This window comes from Baudoinia panamericana (assembly GCF_000338955.1).
Source record: "Baudoinia panamericana UAMH 10762 unplaced genomic scaffold BAUCOscaffold_2, whole genome shotgun sequence".
Taxonomy (NCBI): domain Eukaryota; kingdom Fungi; phylum Ascomycota; class Dothideomycetes; order Mycosphaerellales; family Teratosphaeriaceae; genus Baudoinia; species Baudoinia panamericana.
In genome coordinates this window covers 1,346,710-1,365,364 of record NW_006911258.1, presented here as the reverse complement: position 1 = coordinate 1,365,364, position 18,655 = coordinate 1,346,710, and the positions used below count along the sequence as shown (strand labels likewise).

The 18,655-nt window shown below is 54.6% G+C and overlaps 8 protein-coding genes across 8 annotated transcripts; 3 read left to right on the top strand and 5 right to left on the bottom strand.

The window, feature by feature from the left end:
- Positions 1 to 5: 5 nt before the first annotated feature.
- BAUCODRAFT_119603 (uncharacterized protein) lies at positions 6 to 2,623 on the bottom strand (the record flags this gene model as incomplete). Its single annotated transcript, XM_007674355.1, has 2 exons — positions 6 to 2,393; positions 2,528 to 2,623. The coding sequence occupies 2 exons, from the start codon at positions 2,621 to 2,623 to the stop codon at positions 6 to 8; spliced, it is 2,484 nt and encodes an 827-aa protein (XP_007672545.1).
- Positions 2,624 to 2,909: 286 nt separating this feature from the next.
- On the top strand, positions 2,910 to 3,855 carry BAUCODRAFT_63826 (uncharacterized protein; the record flags this gene model as incomplete). Its single annotated transcript, XM_007674354.1, has 2 exons — positions 2,910 to 3,079; positions 3,279 to 3,855. The coding sequence occupies 2 exons, from the start codon at positions 2,910 to 2,912 to the stop codon at positions 3,853 to 3,855; spliced, it is 747 nt and encodes a 248-aa protein (XP_007672544.1).
- Positions 3,856 to 4,051: 196 nt separating this feature from the next.
- BAUCODRAFT_362128 (uncharacterized protein) lies at positions 4,052 to 4,536 on the bottom strand. The gene has a single exon (XM_007674353.1). The coding sequence runs from the start codon at positions 4,415 to 4,417 to the stop codon at positions 4,247 to 4,249; it is 171 nt and encodes a 56-aa protein (XP_007672543.1). The 5' UTR covers positions 4,418 to 4,536; the 3' UTR covers positions 4,052 to 4,246.
- A 170-nt stretch (positions 4,537 to 4,706) lies between these two features.
- On the bottom strand, positions 4,707 to 5,651 carry BAUCODRAFT_62691 (uncharacterized protein; the record flags this gene model as incomplete). The annotated part of the gene is made up of 2 exons (XM_007674352.1): positions 4,707 to 5,439; positions 5,503 to 5,651. The coding sequence occupies 2 exons, from the start codon at positions 5,649 to 5,651 to the stop codon at positions 4,707 to 4,709; spliced, it is 882 nt and encodes a 293-aa protein (XP_007672542.1).
- Positions 5,652 to 6,276: 625 nt separating this feature from the next.
- Positions 6,277 to 8,047, top strand: BAUCODRAFT_363290 (uncharacterized protein). The gene is made up of 5 exons (XM_007674351.1): positions 6,277 to 6,476; positions 6,530 to 6,848; positions 6,897 to 7,114; positions 7,186 to 7,326; positions 7,380 to 8,047. The coding sequence occupies exons 1-5, from the start codon at positions 6,414 to 6,416 to the stop codon at positions 7,578 to 7,580; spliced, it is 942 nt and encodes a 313-aa protein (XP_007672541.1). The 5' UTR covers positions 6,277 to 6,413; the 3' UTR covers positions 7,581 to 8,047.
- Positions 8,048 to 9,111: 1,064 nt separating this feature from the next.
- On the top strand, positions 9,112 to 10,131 carry BAUCODRAFT_62836 (uncharacterized protein; the record flags this gene model as incomplete). The annotated part of the gene is made up of 2 exons (XM_007674350.1): positions 9,112 to 9,944; positions 9,999 to 10,131. 2 exons carry the CDS (start codon positions 9,112 to 9,114, stop codon positions 10,129 to 10,131), a joined length of 966 nt encoding a protein of 321 aa, XP_007672540.1.
- A 639-nt stretch (positions 10,132 to 10,770) lies between these two features.
- Positions 10,771 to 12,770, bottom strand: BAUCODRAFT_362045 (uncharacterized protein). Its single transcript, XM_007674349.1, has 3 exons — positions 12,556 to 12,770; positions 11,902 to 12,500; positions 10,771 to 11,843 (listed from the first exon to the last, which is right to left on the bottom strand). The coding sequence occupies exons 1-3, from the start codon at positions 12,674 to 12,676 to the stop codon at positions 10,971 to 10,973; spliced, it is 1,593 nt and encodes a 530-aa protein (XP_007672539.1). The 5' UTR covers positions 12,677 to 12,770; the 3' UTR covers positions 10,771 to 10,970.
- A 1,559-nt stretch (positions 12,771 to 14,329) lies between these two features.
- BAUCODRAFT_63664 (uncharacterized protein) lies at positions 14,330 to 15,928 on the bottom strand (the record flags this gene model as incomplete). Its single annotated transcript, XM_007674348.1, has 1 exon — positions 14,330 to 15,928. A coding segment is annotated over one exon (1,599 nt), but the record flags the coding sequence as incomplete, so codon positions are not given.
- Between the last annotated feature and the right edge of the window lie 2,727 nt (positions 15,929 to 18,655).

Genomic DNA, 18,655 nt, shown 5'->3' with positions numbered 1-18,655 from the left:
AATGCTCAATCGCTCACGTCACCACTACCACTATCCGCATCAACCTGACCCACCATCTGCCCGACCTGAAAGACCTTCTCCATGGCCTCTCCGAACAACTCAGGTCCCCACACCTCGTCCTCCCTCGCCTTGCCTTTCCGGCTCAACCTCTTGCCCTGGCCTTCACCGTACGCATCGAAGAAGTCCTCATAGCTCATGATGACCTGATCCCTCACAGCAGCCACAAGCGTCTCACGCGTTCGCGCATCGTCCACGTATGCTTCCAGCTTGTTCCGCAGTAGCGGCACGTCTTTCTCCGCCAGCCCGCGCACAGTCCGCACGGCTTTCAGGGCATCGAACTGCTCCTTTGCTTTCGCTTGGGACACAGTTGTCGGCTCAATCGGCGCGGTGATGTGGCTTGCGTAGCCGCTGACGAACTCGTTGATAACCGTCCGCAGGCGACCGTCCAGCTCGGCCTTCGCGTCAAGCATGTTCTCGACGACTTTTGGGAGCAGACCGCCGCCTACAGCGCCGCTGACGAGCTTGACCCATGATGCGGGGTTCCAGAGACTGCCGCGCTCGCGAAGCTCGTAGAAGGTGTTTGTGACGGCGGAAAAGTCGAAGTCGACTTCGTGCGGGACAAACTCGATGTCAAATGCAACGATTTGCTGCTTAAGGTGGAGCAGGTGTACGATGAGGAATAGCCGTCCATCTTCGGACGTTTTGCTTTTGACGATCTGTTGACTCGCAGTGATGAGCGAATTAATGGTCGAATGCACAATGCGATGTGCCAGGTCGTCGAAGACTGAGCTGTTGACCAAGCGATAGATGCGTCGAAGCAGCCAGATCGCCTTACGCAGGGTAGGATACCATTGCTTCTCTGCCTTGCCAACATTGTCAGTTCCCATGTGCCTGCTGAACATGCTCTGTGCGTCGTCCGCTAAGTCCTCGACTGCACTTGGTGAGACTGGGGTCGGCGGTACAGATGCTCTCGTGCCGGACAACACAGGGCCTTTCTGGACACCGTTGACATGTACGGCAGCATGCCTCGGCCAATCGAGGTCTTCCGGCTTTGGCCTGTAGTTCTCGATGCCGTCTCGAAGGGCAGCGAGAGCTAGGAAGACTAGCCTCGTTTGCGCATCCTCCAGTGAAGGTTGGACTAAGCTCGCAAAGTCCAGCTTCCGTGGAGTGGGCGCACCATTTGGCGCAGGACTGTAGATGGCAACCTCCTCTTCATCGTCAGCCTCGAGTGTCATGTACCGTGCTTGTATCATGGCACACAGTTCGCACAGCTTCTCAAGCTTCGTCTCGTGTACCATCTTCGGCCGTAGATGATCGTACAGTGGCTCCATCAAGCCCTCAAGGAATTCGTACAGCGCGCCGTCCGTCTCGAACCATTCGCGCCAGAGCTCATGCTCATCCAAGCAGACGCCACGCATGAAGCTGATGCTGGCTTTCGCAAATGCGAGTACCTCCGCTTGTTGCTGTGTCGCCTCCAGCTCAACCATCTTCCTGTTGACCAGAGGAAACATCAGCTTGCCACGTGTGGCTGAGTACGACTGATAAAGCTCCCGGAGTAAGCTCGCATACTCCGGTTCTCGACCAGCATCAACATCGTCAGGCGTCGGCACCGCGCGCTTCTGTATCTCGAGGCCTAACGCCTTTAGCTCAGGAGCGGGGACCCGGAACTTCGCGTAGAGCAGTGCAGAGTGCGTCGTATCCTTCAGTTGGCCGGCTTGTATGCGTTTGCTGATGTCCAATGCAATGTCTGCAAGCGACTTTGTGAAATGGTGGCGGATTAGTGTAAGAGCACGAGTCAGCAAAAGACGGTAGCGGCTTCGATATGTCGCCGAGTCCTTCTGCTTTGGATGAGACTCCATGTAAGCCAGACAATTGTCGAGATTATGAAGCACCTCCGGGAAATTATCGCCTTTCACGAGGTTTGTGGCCCCTGGTGCGTTTAACCGGCGTGTCACCGGTTCGAGGAAGGCGTAGTAACGCGCATTCTCTTCAATGCCATCTGCAAGTGTTGACAGACGGCGTTGTTCTGCTACAAGAGACTCGCATTGCTGGCGGAAGGCGTTGGTCTGCTTCTCCACCAAGATGAAAGACTCCGATAACCTGGACAGATCGGTAAGCGTGCTGGTAGTCGACGCTAGCAAGTTGTCAAGGTGGGAGCTGGAGAGCAGCAGCTGCTCATGATACGACTGGTGTTCGGCATGGCTCTGCTCCGCAATGCGAGCCTCGAGCGCGAAGAAATCCACGTCAAAGTCCTGTCCTCGAGACTTCTTCAATGCAGCATGCTGCTGGCTGTCCCGGCTTCTCCGCCGCTCTAGAGGATATGAACTCTGTCTGAAGGCTCTCACGGCGTGGTAGAAGTCGTTGTAACTCTGCGCTCGTCGAGCGAGCGTCGCCTTCGGTGGGCCGTGCCATGCACTTTCGTCTTCGACCGCCTCTGGAATGGCCGCTGTCGCCACATCAGCCTTCGCTTCAGCCTATTACATCCATCAGAAACGCCGTACCAGCCTCCAGCAGTTTTGGGGCTTACGGGCTGCTGCAGTAGAGAAGGTCTTCGCTTGTGCTGCGGCACCTCTTTGGTCCGCGTGGACGTTGCCGTGAGGGTGTGGAACCAGGCATCGTCCATGCTGTCTGCGCGACCTCAAGGAACGCTGAACTCTGCAGTTACAGACTCACAATGCTCCCATGTTTGCTAGCTTCGACTCTCCATTGTCGTAGGATGCCGCAATGTGCTGCCTAAGGCATTCGATGTCTCACAGTCAGAAGCCAAGCCAAGAGTTCGAGCGCACATGCACTTGATGAAGAGCGGAGGAGCAGCGAACCAGCGCATACGAGAACCCCATAGACCCTGCGGCCCATATAGTCCCTTCCGCACACAGTCGCGTCACACACTCGAAAGCACCAGTCTAGGCATGTCGCGAGCCTTCGATTACTGCCCGGAGCGGCCGGAGAACATCGACACCATCCTCAACGGGCTCGATCGATACAACCCAGAGACGACCGCCGTCTTCCAGGAATACGTGGCGCAACAGTGCGAGAACCAGACATACGACTGCTATGCGAACCTGGCGCTGCTGAAACTGTACGTAGGAGTTGAGCGCGGTCATGTGGAGATGTGGTGATGATCAACAAACCACAAACGTTTCCTATTACCCGACAGGCCTGCTTGAACCCAGGCTTGCGTGAAGTCACACCGATATTAGCTCTATCTGAATGCACATACCCTCACGTGGCACTCTCAACACAGTCCAGACCGAGTCTTTGCTGACAACATGGCCAAGGTACCAATTCAACCCACACCTAACGCGCGATGAAGCGACGACCAACATCCTTGTCAAAGCTCTTACCGTCTTCCCAGCACCTGACTACAGCCTCTGCCTATCACTCCTCCCACCCTACGTCCTCGCACAGAGCAAACTACAACACCAGAACGGCGGTCCAACACCCACCGGCCAAGGAACCCTAGCGGAAGCCGTCCAACATCTCAACACCCTCCACACCCAACTCAACAACGCCCAATACGCCGACTTCTGGAACACCTTCGAAGGCGACGATATCTATGCCGACTTGGTCGCAGACGTGCAAGGGTTCGAGGAAGTGATGCGAGTGCGGATCGCGGTAGTCGTTAGCCAGTGCATGCAGGAGGTTCAACGGAGCGTGCTGGAGAGCTGGTTGAACTTGCGAGGCTCGAAGCTGGAGAACTTCGTCCGCGAGGTGTGCGCGTGGACAATCGAGGGCGAGAGCGTAAAGATTCCATCGAATAATGAGAATGAGGCGAGAGGGACGGTGGTGCGGGAGAATGTCAAGTTTGAGCAGTTTGGTCGGATTGTGAAGAGGGCGTATGAGCAGCCATGTTGAGGACTTATTTAAGGCATGGCGACAGTACGTATCGTCCACATCTGCCGCCGTGATGCGCACGGTTGCCTGACGTGCAACCTGTGAGAAGCTGTATCTCTTAGCGAGGCGCATGGGCTGGCGAAAACATGTTCTTCAGTGCCTTTATTGTGCGACACCAGAAGCTCCGGAACATGCCATTCACAATGTCTAGCTCACGATATCCGCCTGGAACGTACGTTGTCTACCTGATACGCATCGCTTGAAACAGGTCACCAACGTCTATCGAACCGCCAAACCACGACTCCGTCAGTGACCCCTTATACCAGCTCACTCAAGGCGAATCGCCTGCGAGAAGAGTCGATATTGCCAGCGTACTGTCGATTCGACAGTAACACATATCACTGGCGCCTCGTCACTTGCTTCGAGGACTGTCGCCGCTGGAGCCAGTCGACCCTCTCAAGCCGAGATCGTCTGCATCACGGTAGCCCTGCAAAGGCACATCCGATATCGGTTCCAAGGGATGTCGTAGCATCACAGATGCTGAAACATCGCGCGAATCTGGTGCCCCTGAGATATATGGCATATAACATAGCTCAGGCAATCATAGCTAGTGAACTGATGGGCGAACCTGCGCGGTCGGAAGCGCTAAACCAGCATATATTGATACAAGCTTTATACGCCTGCAATCTGCCGTAGCCATGCGCCACACCCGGTGAGGCTTCCTCGGCTACATGAAGTGAGCCCAGCGAAATGCTTGTAATGGCACGCCCTGAAATCTATGGGCGGATATCGAAGCCCACTTACCTTCGTCAAACTCCGTCATGATACTCAAGATGCAATACCGCCCTGCGCAGACACCCATAGCGACTCAACTATTGCACCATGATGTCCTGCTGCGCATGCTGCAAGTTCGCCGGCTTATCGGCAACCAGCTTCCCGCCGTCATGCTCCATTTCCATGTCGTGATTGCCGTTTTGCTGGCCGTTCGTACCTTCCGCAGCATCACCTTCTTCCGCCTCCTCCTCAACATCCTCTTCGTCGTCATCCTCGGATTCATTTTCCAGGTCTTCCGACCCAGCATCACCCTCATCCTCATCCTTAACATCAACTTCCATCTCCGCGTCATCAACCTTGACCTTCGCAGCCTCCTCGCCTTCACCCTCGACCAACTCCGGCGCACCTTCTTCCTCATCCTCTTCCTCTTCCTCCGCGCCATACATCGCGCTCTCGTCCTCAGCGGCATCCACATCCGGCTGCTCCGGCGGAAACTCCGCAGGCGCACTCTCCTCGCTATCCCACTTGATGGCGAACCGCGTCACTCTCGGCTTCTCGGCCAGGATGTTCCGCCGGATCTTTTCAAGCACCGGCTTGGCGGGCGGCTCGTTGGCGAGGTTCTCGTCGACGTACTCATTGTTGACATAGTAGCCCACGCGCACGAACTCGCGTTCGTCGTATGAGCAGCTGAGAAGGATCACGGTGACGCCAAGGATTTCGGTGGTGGGGATGCGCGCGGTGTTCGGCGGGTCGGCTTCGAAAACGAACTTGTTGACGCCGACAGGAATCGGTCCGACTAGGAGGCTGTCGAGCTCTTGGTCGTGCTCGGAGCTGGTGGTTTGGTTAGCGGACTGAGGCCTGACCAAAGCTCGTATATAGATGTCAGAGGCTTACGATGTGGCGGAGCCGACGTAAGTGAGCTTCCACTCAAGGTCTTTTTGAAGTGGCTCAAGGCACTCAAATGTGATCTCAAACTCGTATGGGGCGTCGAAAGGTGCTGGGTTGTTGCGCACCGTCACGTTGAGCAGTGACACCGTCGCCATCGCGAACTTGACTCCACTTCGAGTATAGTGGTGTGTCAGGAAAGGAGGAATTGGGGGGTGATGGTTGTGTGAGTTCAGAACGTTGATGGAATGGTCGATGAGACGTGTTTAGGGCAAGTACAAGTTCAACTTCAAGAGGACGCGTTCCGCGTAAAGTACCAAGTAGCGCGCTACGCTTGGGCCACCAGCGTTGTTCACGTCTCGAGCGCCAGTCAACAGAGCTATATCTACGACTTCTGTAACATTCGCATCCCTCTCGATAGCCGAGGAGCAATCATACCAGGTTGAAGCAGACTAGCAAGCCTCTGCAAGTGCTTTGACACTGGATGATCGTCGCCATCGCCTGCAAGCAAACAGGGAGAACCAGCTGCACGCTTCTCCAGTCGCGGAGAGGCTGTCGCTACGGGAGCATAAGAAGCTTCTTCGTAGGCACTGCCAGGCACAACAATAGAGGCTTCGTGTTGTGGTGAATGCGGCACATATATCATTCACTTACGCAACTAAGTCTGCTCTCTGTCAACATATGCTGACTCATCGAACGTGCCAAGATCGACGTAATCTTGAGAGCGCTCGGCGACGAATGGTGGGTTTGCACATCTCGCAAAACAGTAGCCGCAAGTGTTGGTCATCCTTTCTAAACACATAGTCTCTTCGCGCTCGCACAAGCTCCCGTTCGCACTGGTTACTCTGCCGGAGTAACGAACCTGCCATTGCATAACACGCCGCAGGAGATCCAGCCATACTACCACTTACACTAGCAATATGGACAGCTTGAAGCGCAGAGCTGATGATGATGTTGATGGTCGAACCGAAAAGCGCGTCAAGGTAGGCAATGCTAGAATTCGAGCTCTCGCGCCACTGACATTACCAAGGCGAAGAAGCAATGGCGCGTGCCCCGCAAGAACGATCGAGGTGCGGTAAATGCTCGGGCGATTCAGCCTGGGGACAGCGGCATCTGGGCTACTTGCAACAAGGGCCGGGAAGGCAAGTGTGTCGGAGAGCTTTACGACCTTCTGGCTGAATATGCTGAGCTGCTGTACGCGGATCAGCTGGCACCGGATGCCAACGATACAGTCGCAGATGATGATGCAGACGATGGCGCAGACATCGAGAGCAACATTCGAGCAGAAGTTGACGGTATCCGCAAACCTTCGACGATCCAGTTGTTCACCTCTGTGAAGGTGGATGTGCAATGCGGTGGGTGCCGCTGTACGCACTCGTGATTGCTCGCTGACATGCTCTCAGTCGTCTTTTTCAAGACCGTCGCTCCCGTACAGCCGGTCGCACTTGTCCAGCGCATCTGCGAGGACGCGCAAAACCAGAGAGCTCTAAAACGTACGAGATTCGTCAAACGCTTATCTCCCATGACTTTAATGGGCCGAGCTTCTGCGGAGGGCTTAGAGAGCGTCGCGAAGCAGGTTCTGGCGCCACACTTCCACCAGCAGCCATTTCAATCGAGAAGGGTAAGGAAATGTGCTTCCATACGGCCCTACGTGAAGATGGTAGGTGGAGCTAACGGTTTGCCATTCATAAGTTCGCTATACGGCCAACATTGCGAAATCATAACACACTCTCCCGGGATCTTGTCATAAAGCAAGTGGCTGGCCTTGTGGGGCCGGGCCATATCGTGGACTTAAAGAACTACGAACTTCTGATCGTAGTCGAATTGTATGCGGTCAGTATACGCTCATCAACTGCAGGCAGATATGCTACTGACACCTTTAGTAGAACATCTGCGGCGTTAGCGTCGTCAACAACACTTTCGAGGATCTGAAGCGGTTTAACCTGGCCGAGATCTTCGATCCGACAGCGAAAGAAGCCGCGGAAGAAGGCAAGAAGACGTTAGCGCAAAGCGATACTGACGCCAATCAGGGTACCGGGACTCCCGCCGTGATGACTACGCTGCCGCAAGCCATGGAGATCAGCTAAAGTCTGATGCCGGAATCGGCTACAAGCCCGAACCTGTCAGGTTCTACGAAGATGTCTCAGTCGTGGAAAAGGCAAGCACACGTGCAATTTCGGCCGAAAGAGCAGACGCGCGTCGTTGAAGGATGCCAGAGTCCGGTCCCTCACTCAGGACATGTGACGTTCGAAGCTTATCGGCCGTGACTATGTTGCATTCGCTTGCTCGAACTGTATCTGGCGCTAGCGCTACTAGCTACCGAGATCTGCCGTCCCGTCAACCCGGTCGTTGGGTCGATCCACGATAGATCCTTGCAAGTTGCACAGCTTTACCGCGCTCTCGGAGTCAATAAAAGTGACTAGGGAGGCATTGCACGCTGAAGGCTCGAAATGCTGCACAGTAATTTGTGAGTGCATACTCCGAAGGATGCATGGAGAACACGAGCGGCTTTGCCAGCCCACGCGTTCTCCGTTCGGTTTCAAAAGCCGAGAGCCCCACGAGATGGGAGTGGGTGGGCGGGCTCTCCGGCCGGCTAACGTTTTGCTAACCATCTCGCGAGTAGGGTCGTCATTATTCACCATTGACCGTCGGCCTAGCGGTAATTCGCGCTGCCGCCGCCACTGCGAACTATGCAGGGCTAACCAGGATCGCTCAGTGCAACTCTCTTGTTACTGAATCTTGCATTCCTACTGCCGCCTCCAGCGCTAGTCGTTGCGCAAGCCGCATGACAAGATCATGGTGCGGTCAAGGATGTCTATGCAGATGATTGGTCCCGTGGGCAACTTTAGCCGACGACCTAACGCCTGCTTAGGCTATCCTTAACGACACTACCAGAGTCTACCGGAGCTCATTCGTCTATCTACGAGCTTAATCCTCCCCCTTCGATGCGATAGACCGCCAGCTTCATCTCTCTGCATCGGCAATGGCGTGATTTGAGATTGTTTGCTGCACTAGAGCATTGTCCAAAAAGCCACTCTGCATTGATCGCCCACTAAGCAGCTTGCTGGGTCTCTCTATGGCTGCACGTATGCATCCCGCGTTCCCACACGAGTAAGCTTACTGACCACTCCCTCTATCACAGTACATAGTGGCGTGCACCAATGGCGTGGCCCCCTCAACTGTGGACGCGATCTCTACCATCGCACCCGGTTCTTCTCGGCAGCAGGATGTCGATGCGTTAAACATCTACTGCGTGATAACCATCTCCACCGGTGCCAAAACCGACAGCACTAGTGCGCGACCTATGTCTGCGACGCTCGGAAGACGGCGGCGGTATATGGATATGCAAGTGTCTGTTGCAGTCCAACATGAGGCGGCGACGCTTTCTGCCACACAGAACCACACCTTGTAACGGTCCATTTTGATAAAGAGCTACCAAATCCTGTACATCGTGGACGTCTGCTCAATCGCAAGAGACTACGGATTCGTCTACAACGAGCACACCCGACCGCAGTGACAAAAATCCTCAGAGCCACCGTCTCCGCGCAGTTAGGCCGATCGAGCGGTATCTGAACATTCACTCGAACAACTAGCACTCATCAGAAAATACAACCCAGCATGCCCAACGTTGCCTCCAAAGCGCCGGAGAAAGGCGCAGTACAGCGCGTGGCGAGCAACGCCTTACAATCGAAGGCTGTTAGCGTCGACAAGCTCAGCGGGTATCTCTTCCGCACATACCGTTTGACCACAACGAAAGGTTTCTTCTACCTGCTAAAATGTCGGCCGTCCCAGAACGTCAGACTGCTGCGGCACGAGGATGATAGACTGGAAATGGAAGCTTATGTCCTTCAGGCTCTGCGCAATCAAGCCGGTCTTGTCACTGCGAGACTCATCGAATACAGCAACACGAACGCGGCCATTGGCAGCAGATACGAGGTAACCGGACCCTTCGGTGGTTGCATACTAGCCGATATTGAACCGTCGCTATCCCGGCAAGCTCTTGCAAACATCGACAAGAGCTTGGGTGCACACGTCCAACTCCTGGCCACAGTCAAAGGATCTGTATTTGGCTCACTTAGACAAGCCCAAGGCTCTCCAGGTTCGCAGTCATGGGCCAGGGTCTTTGCTTCAATGCTAGAAACCATTCTACGCGACGGCGAGGACGCACTCATCAGCCTACCGTACGACGGTATGAGAGAGTTGGTGCGCAAGCATCGTGGCTCTCTAGATAAGGTTACGCAACCAAGCCTCGTCATCCTGGAGCTTTGCGCCGACCACAACGTAGTGGTAGATGCGACGAACCAGAGGGTGTCGGGTTTGCTCGACTACTCGACGGCGTTCTGGGGTGATCCCTTCATGTCGGATTGCTTCTATAGGCCCACTGCTAGCTTCGCGGAAGGCTTCGGCAAGCTACCGAATGGGGATGCGGATGAGCGTATCCGTCAATACATGTGCGTAGCTGCGTTCGCGACGCCTTTCTCTCTACTTGCTGACTATTTAAGCAGGTATGTCCTTTACCACTCGCTTTTGGCAGTTATTCGACACTGCTATCGACCATCGGAAGACCACGACGAAATGGAAGCTCGACGAGACCTGACGACTGCGATGCGCCAACTCATGACAGTGCCCGCCCGGTAATAACCGAAATGTGGCTTGTTTCGGACCCGAATGCTACCGACCCGAAGAGATAGCAGGCTGCAGAACACATGGGCGTCCCCGTAACGCACATGAGCTATGCCTGCATCCACGAGACGCAATGGAACGCATCTGCCTACGCGGGCGCATGAAGGCACGTCTGGTTGCATAGTATTCACAAAGCGAATGATGCCACGGATTGAGCTACTGTAGAAACGGCGGCTTCGATCCGTGGTCACGTGCATGATCAGAGCACCACTATCGAATAGCGTACCGAGAGAAGATGGTAGTAGGCCAGAGTTTTGGAGCGAACGCCTTCACTCGCATCTGGAAGCAGAGTGGAGTGGAGAAACGAATCCGGTGCAGCTTCTGTATGGATGCCTTGCATTACGAGGAGGCGTGATTCCGAGTGTAATATGGCGAAATTAGGGAGAGTTGGCATAGTCTGGTGACAAAGCAGATGCAGGCGGAGGCATCGGCAAACTAGTCGTGTCGAACGTAACCTAGGCCGGCATGCAAGTCAACGATGGGCTACTGCATCATGTTGATCCTCAAGCACTTGCTGGTCCCCTGAGACTCGACCCTCCATATTCCTACATTATGAGCTTTCCCACAACACAGAGCTAGAAAGTACCATTGTACAAGGCACTGAGGAGGATGCTAGATTGTGGTAAGGAAGCATACTCGCAACTCCGAGCACGCTTCATTCGGTATCGCAGACATGGCGCCCTTCAAGCCCTTTTCGAAGCTCATCGTCTACCCAAGTTCATCGCAATAACATATTATTCGTTACAGCATACCTCCTAACGACACACATGTAGTATCTCAACTACCTTCCTGGCTTACAACTCGTCGTGCTCCTCCACCTCACCATCGTCGATGATAGCGTCCTTGATCGCTCCCGCAGCCTTCGTAATCGTGTCCTTAATGCCCTCGGTCACGCTCTCGGACAGGTCCGAGGCCGTCGCAGCCGGAGCCTGCTTAGGCATTTGGTCGGTCTCTACGCCCTCCATGGTCTCTGCCTTCGAGCCAACATCGATCTTGTGCGAGCCGTTCTCACGAATGAAGTTTGCGAGGTCCTCGACCGTGCGAGAACCGGAGTAGTCAACAGGTGCGTCCTTCGAACCTGCCTTGAAGAGCTTGATTGTTGGAAAGCCGGAGATCTCATCAGGCACGTCATTGAGGGTGGCGTCAACCTTGGCAATGACGACCTTGTCGCTGTACTGCTTGAACATGCCCGCGAGCTCGTCATACTTGGGTGCCAGAGCCTTGCAGTGGCCGCACCACGGCGCGTAGAACTCAAGTAGCACGTCCTTGTCGTTGTCGATGACGACTTCTTGGTAGTTCTTTGCTACAACGACCGTCACCGGGCCTTCCTGCTTATCAGGGATCGGCTCAGACTTGACGCTGGGCTCAACCTTGCCGGCGACGAAGTCTTCGACGAACTTGCCGATCTTCTTCTCGCTCAGATCAGAGACCGACCCTTGCGCGGAGTAGGGGAACTTTTGATTCTTCTCCGTGTCCTGAATCGCGAAAGCTGGCCACTTGCCAACCTCGAGGTTTAGATTGCCGGCATGCTGGCCGAACGCCTTCGCATCGATCGTGGCAAAGTTGAGCTTGCCCTTCTGCTTCTCCGCGACAGGCCTCAATGCCTTGGCGAGGCTTTCACGTTCCTCGGCACTTTCGGAAAAGATGTAGGCAAGCGGAATGCCGGCCTAGGACAGCTAGTCAGTACTTGGACAATGACCACGAGCTTCCGCAATTGACACTCACCGCCATGTAACCAGCATATGTCTCAGGGCCGACCTCACCGACCAACGGGGTCGAGGCAGCCTTGGCGAAGTCGATGAGCTTATCCTTCGTAAAGCCTTCCTCGAAGACATTCTTGCCTTCGTCAAAGTCCTTGTACAGTACGATAGCTGGTTGAGTGACACCCTCCGCTTTCGCCAAAGCCTCGTCCGAAGTGGCACCGAACAGAAAGCTGTCGCGCAGCTGGTCCGCAACCTCCTCGTATGTGACATTGCTGGTCTTGTCGTCTGTGCTGAAATAGCCGACCAAGACGACCTTATCCGCGGTCTTAAACTCCTCGAGGGCCTCGGTGCTCTGCAAAAGGCTCACGGAGGGAAGGCTCTGCTTCGTCATGTAGGAAATGATGGCCTCCGCCTTGCGGGGCCCCGAGTACGGCGCAATGTTCTGCGGTCCCCGGAAGACCTTTAGAGTCGGATAACCCTCCACGCCATACTCCTGGCACAACTCTTGTTCGGCCGTGCAATCGATCTTGGCAAGAGGTATGGATTTATCTTTCAACGTTGTCGCTGCTTCTTCGTACTCGGGAGCCAGGGCCTTGCAGTGGCCGCACCACGGCGCGAAGACTGTCGCACATTAGTGAATTTTATTACCAAGCAGACGAGCGCTTTGGTGACATACACTCTGCGAGCACGAGATCATGGTCTTTTACGAAGTCATTAAAGGTCTGGCCGGTTAAGTCGTGCACATCGCTAGCCACGGCCAATGCGGCGAACCCAAGAACCGCCGTCGAGATCTTCATGTTGCACAGTTCGCGGCGAAACTACGAGGGCGAATAGAACTTAATGTTGTCAAGACTCGAAGCGTCAAGACTTGTGATTACTGATTATAGGCCTCACTTGGACAGCTAGCCGCTAACTTATCGCTTAGCAATGGCCAGCGGTCCGTCACTGTGGGGCTTCAATGGTGGCGGGGCCACTTGTCCACATGGCAAGTTGGAGTCTGTACCTGAAACGAAGGAAATCTCAAACCAACCGGATCAGTCATGTTCACAATCTCTCCAGCTCCCGCATAGGCGATCGTTGCAATGATGCTGCAGTGCGACACCCTTCGACAGCGGTGTCGGAGCTTCTAATGGATGGCTGTGAGACAAATCCCTCTCCGCTTAGGGTCTGTAGAGCTAGCGATGCAGATCACGAACAAGTTGCGGAAACTTGGCCAGCACGTAGCGATGGCGATGGTGCAACAGAGCCGAAACATATCAGATGCGAACCAATCACGTCGGCATCATCAAGATACCGCCCAGCCGCGAGCTCTCTGCTGCCCTTTTTTGTCGTGATCCTGTACCTGCCCTTGCAGCTGAAGTCCTGTCCGACGCCTTCCTCTTCGTCACACCAGACGTAGAGCGACGACCGCCTGCCGAGCTGGAGACCTGGCGAGCCCTGGCTTGATAGTTGGCCTTCCTATGGAACCTCCTACTACCCTTCGCAACGGACGCCTCCGGTCTCTTTGCTGCTGCCTCCCGCAACGCTTGTGATTTGGAGTCCGCAAACTTCGCATTGAATTCTTGGACCCTTTGCGACGGTTGGAAGTAGCCGCTAGGCTCACCGCCTTCATCATCTTCCTCACCGATGTCTGACGTGCCAAGGCTTCCGTACTCATCATTGTCCTCTTCGTCTCCGTCACTGACCAGGTCAATGACATTCTGCGCGTTCGGATCCACTGCCTCCTCGTCCCGGAATCCCTGAGCAACAAGCTCGTCATACGAACGACGGCACTTCCGAATCATTGCGCAGAAGACTTTGCCATACAGATTCACTTTCTCGCCGTCAATACCAGGTAATCTCGACATTTGATCGACGGTGGTCGTCCAGTTGATGGCCATCTGACGCAGCGTGCTGTCGGAGAACGGTGCAGAACGCAGCTTCTTCTGTATCACCAATTCTTGGCATGTCATCTTTGCGTCGTTGACGAAAGCTTCGACAGTCTGTCGGTGAAGGCCATCCAAGTCGTTCATCACAGCGTCGGTAAGTATCGGAGACCCTGGCTCACGACGTCTCTCTTTGCGATGCCGGCCACTCTCCCTAACCGGCGCAAAGCCCATGATGTCAAACGCCGTTTCACGGTCTTCGTCCTCATTATTGTCATTGTTCGCATAGTCTCCGTCCTCAGGATCTGATATGACAAAGCCGTCTTGCTGATACCCGTTCGCATGGAACATCGGTCGGCAAGCTGCCTTGCGCTTCGATGCGGCGGCTTGTATAGGTGACGAGACATTTGTCGAGAGCGGGGCCTCCATACGCATATTCTGGCTGATCAACTTCCGGTCCCCAGCATCATGCTTCGCCTGCTTTGACCGTTTCGGAACGGGCTGAGTTCTCCCAGCTCTCGGCGATGTTCGGACGTCTAACAGAAGGGTTTCCCCACCGGGACCGAACCTCCTGCAATCCTGACCAAGAGCGATATACTGGTTTGCAAACCCGCTCTTATTCATGACGCTGTCCTCGCGAATCACGTTCTCGCCAAGCAAGCGGTAGAAAAGACGCTCAACATTCTCCCGGCCCATGTGCTTGCCAGCCCCGAACTCACTGAGATCATTGTGGCCCTTGTCTTTGATTTTCTTGCTCTCAGACCCGCGAAAGATGTCGATGCAGTGTAAGACCGTGACCTTGTCCATTGACACTTTGCGAACAAGACTGATGGCTTGGGCAGCTAGGTCTGTGAAGTCCTTGGTTTCGAAGGTGGAGGTAGACTTGCAATTATCGCATTGGTTCTGGCATTCGTCCTGATGGAATACTTCACTAAAGTACGCAAGCACCTGAACGCGCCGGCAGTCACTACGATTCTCGCAGAACTGCACCATCTTACGCAGCATCTGGTGTTGGCGGTCTTTCTGCTCGTGGCTGCCTTCGCCATCGTCGATCATACGACGCAGTTTGCCGGCGTCAGAGTAGCCATAGAAGAGGTAGCAGCCGGAGTGCTTTCCATCTCTCCCTGCCCGTCCAGTTTCCTGGTAGTACCCTTCCAGGCTTTTCGGGATGCTGTTGTGGATCACAAAGCGGACATCAGCTTTGTCAATACCCATGCCAAACGCGATGGTCGCAACTATGACGTGGTAAGTACCACTTTGCCATTGCTTCTGTGCTTTGGACCTCTGCTCCGATGTCAGACCGGCATGGTAATGCGCAGCTTTGACTTTGTGCTGCTTGACAAGATCTGCTGCCATGTCTTCACAGTTCTTCCTGGATAGGCAGTAAATTATGCCAGACTGGCCGCGATGCCTCTCCTTGATCAGCGTGGCAATACTTTCGAGATCTTTTCCCTTGCTTTCTTTGGGCCGCACTTCGTAGTATAGGTTTGGTCTATTGAAGCTTCTTGTAAAAATCTCGCAACTGTCAATATGCAAATTGTGTATGACATCAAGCTTGACAGCATCCGTTGCTGTTGCAGTTAGAGCCATCACTGGCACCTCTGGAAACCTCTGGCGCACATTTCCTAGCAGCTTGTAGTCTGGGCGGAAGTCATGGCCCCATTGGCTGACACAATGAGCCTCATCGATAACAATGCGCGCAAGCTGACGGCGTTGATACAGCCGCTCAAAGATGCTGAGCATTGACTCGTTCTTGCTGAGCATCTCCGGCGTGACATATAGGCACTGAATGAACTCTTGGGCGTCGCGTTGACCCAGCGCCTCCCTGATTTGATTCTTTTCGCCAGCTGTACTTTCGCCATTTACCAGGAATGCTTGGATGCCTAATTCCAGAAGATGCTGCACTTGGTCCTCCATGAGGCTGAGCAGTGGTGAGACCACAACAGTAACTCCTTTGGTCTTGCCCGTAGTGATGAGAGACGGTAGCTGGTAGCACAATGACTTGCCACCTCCGGTAGGCATGAGGATGAAGGTGTCTTTACCCGCCAAGGTTGCGTTGATGGCTTGTAGTTGGTTTTCACGGAACCCTTTGAGCCGGAACCGCTCTCGTAATGCTACCTTGACATCGTGGGACCACGGATATCGGAACTGAGCCTCTATATCAACGTCCGTTTGAGACGTCATGCGTGACTTATTCCTGCCTTTCTTGGCACTTTTGTTGATGTGTCGATCTTGACCATTGCCCGTCGTCTCCGCGAAGACTGCCCGCTCTACTGGCCTGACGCGTAAAGCTGGACTCTTGCCAGAATTCTCGATGTCATCAGCAAACTCCAGCATGACGTCGTCATCGTCCATTCCGAAGTCATCCTCATTTTCATGCTCATAAGGCGCAGGTGGCGATCCCATCCGATTGCTAAACACCATATCGCTTTCGTCAATGAACCCTCCGTCAGCAGGCAGACATTCGTTAAATGGTCGCGCAATGTCGTGCGCAATATGGTTTGGCTGCCGTATGAGCGGGACAGGCGGCTTGTGATGCCTCTTTGGAGACATAACAGTGGCGATGGCCACCGGCGTTGACCGGTGTTCCTTCGGAAGGGGAGGAGGCGGCATCATTTGCGTCTGCGCAACTCTGCTCGAACTAGGTATTGCTTGGTCTGCCGCACCTGCGTCTCGAAGGCGTCGTGCAGGCGCTGAATTAGTCTCGGCAGGTTTCGCTAAATGCGCCGCAATAACACCCTTGCATGGCTGTAGTAGAATGACGCACGATCCTTCTAAGTCTTGCATTCGTGCCTTGCATGCTTTGTTCGCCGCTTTCGCCGCGTCAACGCCCTGCTGTGTCATGAGCGCACGCCTCACTGATGCGAACAGTTGCTCCTTCTCAGCCGCCAGAATCCGATAGTCGCTCCGTCTACTCAGTAGGGCCTTGATTGCCGCATTCTGCGAGTTGAGAGCCGCGATGTCGGCTTCGAGCACGTCCGCTTCCTCGAACTCATCCAACCGCCGAGCTGCAGCATCGCAGAGGTGCTCCATCTTGGCTTGCATGCCATTGAACATGGCTTGTATGCTCGCATCAGATGCTGCATAGAAAGCTTTAAGAAGTTCGGCATCAGGACCTCGATGCTCCTGAGTACTGCCAACATACTCACCAGGCACCACCATTGGAGCCTTCTGCTCCGAAGCGGACGTTCTTGGTGACATGAACGCCGTCCCGGAACATGGCGTAGCTGTCCTATCAGTCGCCGCCTGAACCAAGTGTGTTCCGGATTGCATGGTCGGTGAGCCTGGGGTACACTTAAGAGAAGCTTGCAGTGTGACAGCACGCTTTTTCGCACGCGGCGTAAGCCGCATGCCACTCTGGTGACTGTACTTTCCAACGAAGTCAATAATGTCGTCCTCCTCGTCATTGTTACCATTCTCGATGTCGGGTTCCTTCGTTGCTCCGAAGAAATGCGGCGCTGCAGCTGCTAATGGGCTTGGGGAACCGGCCACAGAGTAAGGGAGTGCTCCGCGAGTGGCTGGAGACACTGCCTTGGGCGCGAATGTAGAGGAAGGCGGAGGCGGCCCCTGCGGGTCTTCCAGCAGGTTCTCGATGGCAGTGAAGTCGCGGGATGCTGGACGACCTGGCTGCGCTTGTTTTGACGGTTCACCGGCCGCAAGGTGCGACAAGCCGGGCTCAAGCGCATCGCTCTTCCGCTTGCGGGATCGGCGCTCGCTATGGGGACCGGCAGGCGTATCATCTGCGGAACCCGCACCTATCAGACTCTGGGTCAAGTCCAGAATCTCCACTCCGGAAAACGTGTGAGCTTGAGGCAGCAGCGGCTTTGGTGGACCATGCCCAAGTGGCACTGCCCGCTCCGGCGTGACCGACCCTTGACTAGATCCGGCGAGAGACTGATTGGTGGCGACGTATAAACCATTTCGAGGCGATATGGTAGACGGAGGCTGGACGTTCAAACCGGGAGTTTGGCGAATTTTTGCCATTGCTTGTTCGCTCGTTGCTTCCTGTTTAGATGCACGTGCCACAGACACCAGTGGACGAGTTTGCAGCTCGACTCTTGTCAATTGTACGTCCTTAACAGTGGGGTGTCCAGTAACTGCGCTGCGCGTCGCTTCTAAAGCATCCGGTGAAGCTGAACACACAGGCAACAACTGGGCTGGTGGGGTTGTAAATGTGGTGTGAAGCAGCCAGGACAGATGTTCATCGAGATTGTGACGTGTCATGGCTCGGGCTCAGCATTCTTGACCTGACCAGCATTCATCGAGACCCCTACACTTGCCACATTGTGTTGTCTCTGGTACTGCCAATGAGGAGCTCTTAGGGTGCTGTACGAGCACGCGTAAGGTTCGGCGCTGAGTAGGGCCGAAATGCCAAGATGGTACGTAGTCACGTGCTATACCTTGAACTCCACTTTACACCGAGCGTTACACGACAACTGCTTGCGTGCGGCAATAGTGATGAAGAACAGGCGAAGGCTATCTGAGTGGGCAAGCACATGAACAATATGCTAATGCATCGGGGCAGCGGCGGGACGACCGATTAATGCATGGCGTCTTCATTAATCCTGGCTTGCATTCGAAGTGTGATCCTGCTCACTACCCGTTGGCAAACTAGATCGTAGCAACAAAGGTTGCTCTATCGATTTGGAAAGTGACCTTGGAGACTTCGAAGGCATCCTGACGCAGTTTTGATTTGGGAGGATTGACCGCACATCTCATACTATACGGGCTATATTACACAGCATAGGTGTACGCCATTGCGGGCCACTAACGGACGCCCGCAAGCCACCGTGGGCTGCTGCGTATTTGCTGCTGTTCGCAAAATCCCGAGAAAGAGCCTTCAAGCGACCGAAGCTGTGTAGAATCGCATCGCACAGACCAAGCTCGTTATTTCTAAGTTCATTGCAGCGC

Excerpts from the sequence above, each read along its gene's own strand:
- BAUCODRAFT_362128 (XM_007674353.1), bottom strand. The coding sequence starts at position 4,417 with ATGCCATATATCTCAGGGGCACCAGATTCGCGCGATGTTTCAGCATCT.
- BAUCODRAFT_363290 (XM_007674351.1), top strand. The coding sequence starts at position 6,414 with ATGGACAGCTTGAAGCGCAGAGCTGATGATGATGTTGATGGTCGAACC. Across the intron at positions 6,849-6,896 it reads GAAGGTGGATGTGCAATGCG|TCGTCTTTTTCAAGACCGTC; the intron begins GTGGGTGCCGCT and ends ACATGCTCTCAG. Across the intron at positions 7,115-7,185 it reads AGCCATTTCAATCGAGAAGG|TTCGCTATACGGCCAACATT; the intron begins GTAAGGAAATGT and ends GCCATTCATAAG.
- BAUCODRAFT_362045 (XM_007674349.1), bottom strand. The coding sequence starts at position 12,676 with ATGAAGATCTCGACGGCGGTTCTTGGGTTCGCCGCATTGGCCGTGGCT. Across the intron at positions 12,501-12,555 it reads TGATCTCGTGCTCGCAGAGT|TCTTCGCGCCGTGGTGCGGC; the intron begins GTATGTCACCAA and ends AATGTGCGACAG. Across the intron at positions 11,844-11,901 it reads CATATGCTGGTTACATGGCG|GCCGGCATTCCGCTTGCCTA; the intron begins GTGAGTGTCAAT and ends TAGCTGTCCTAG.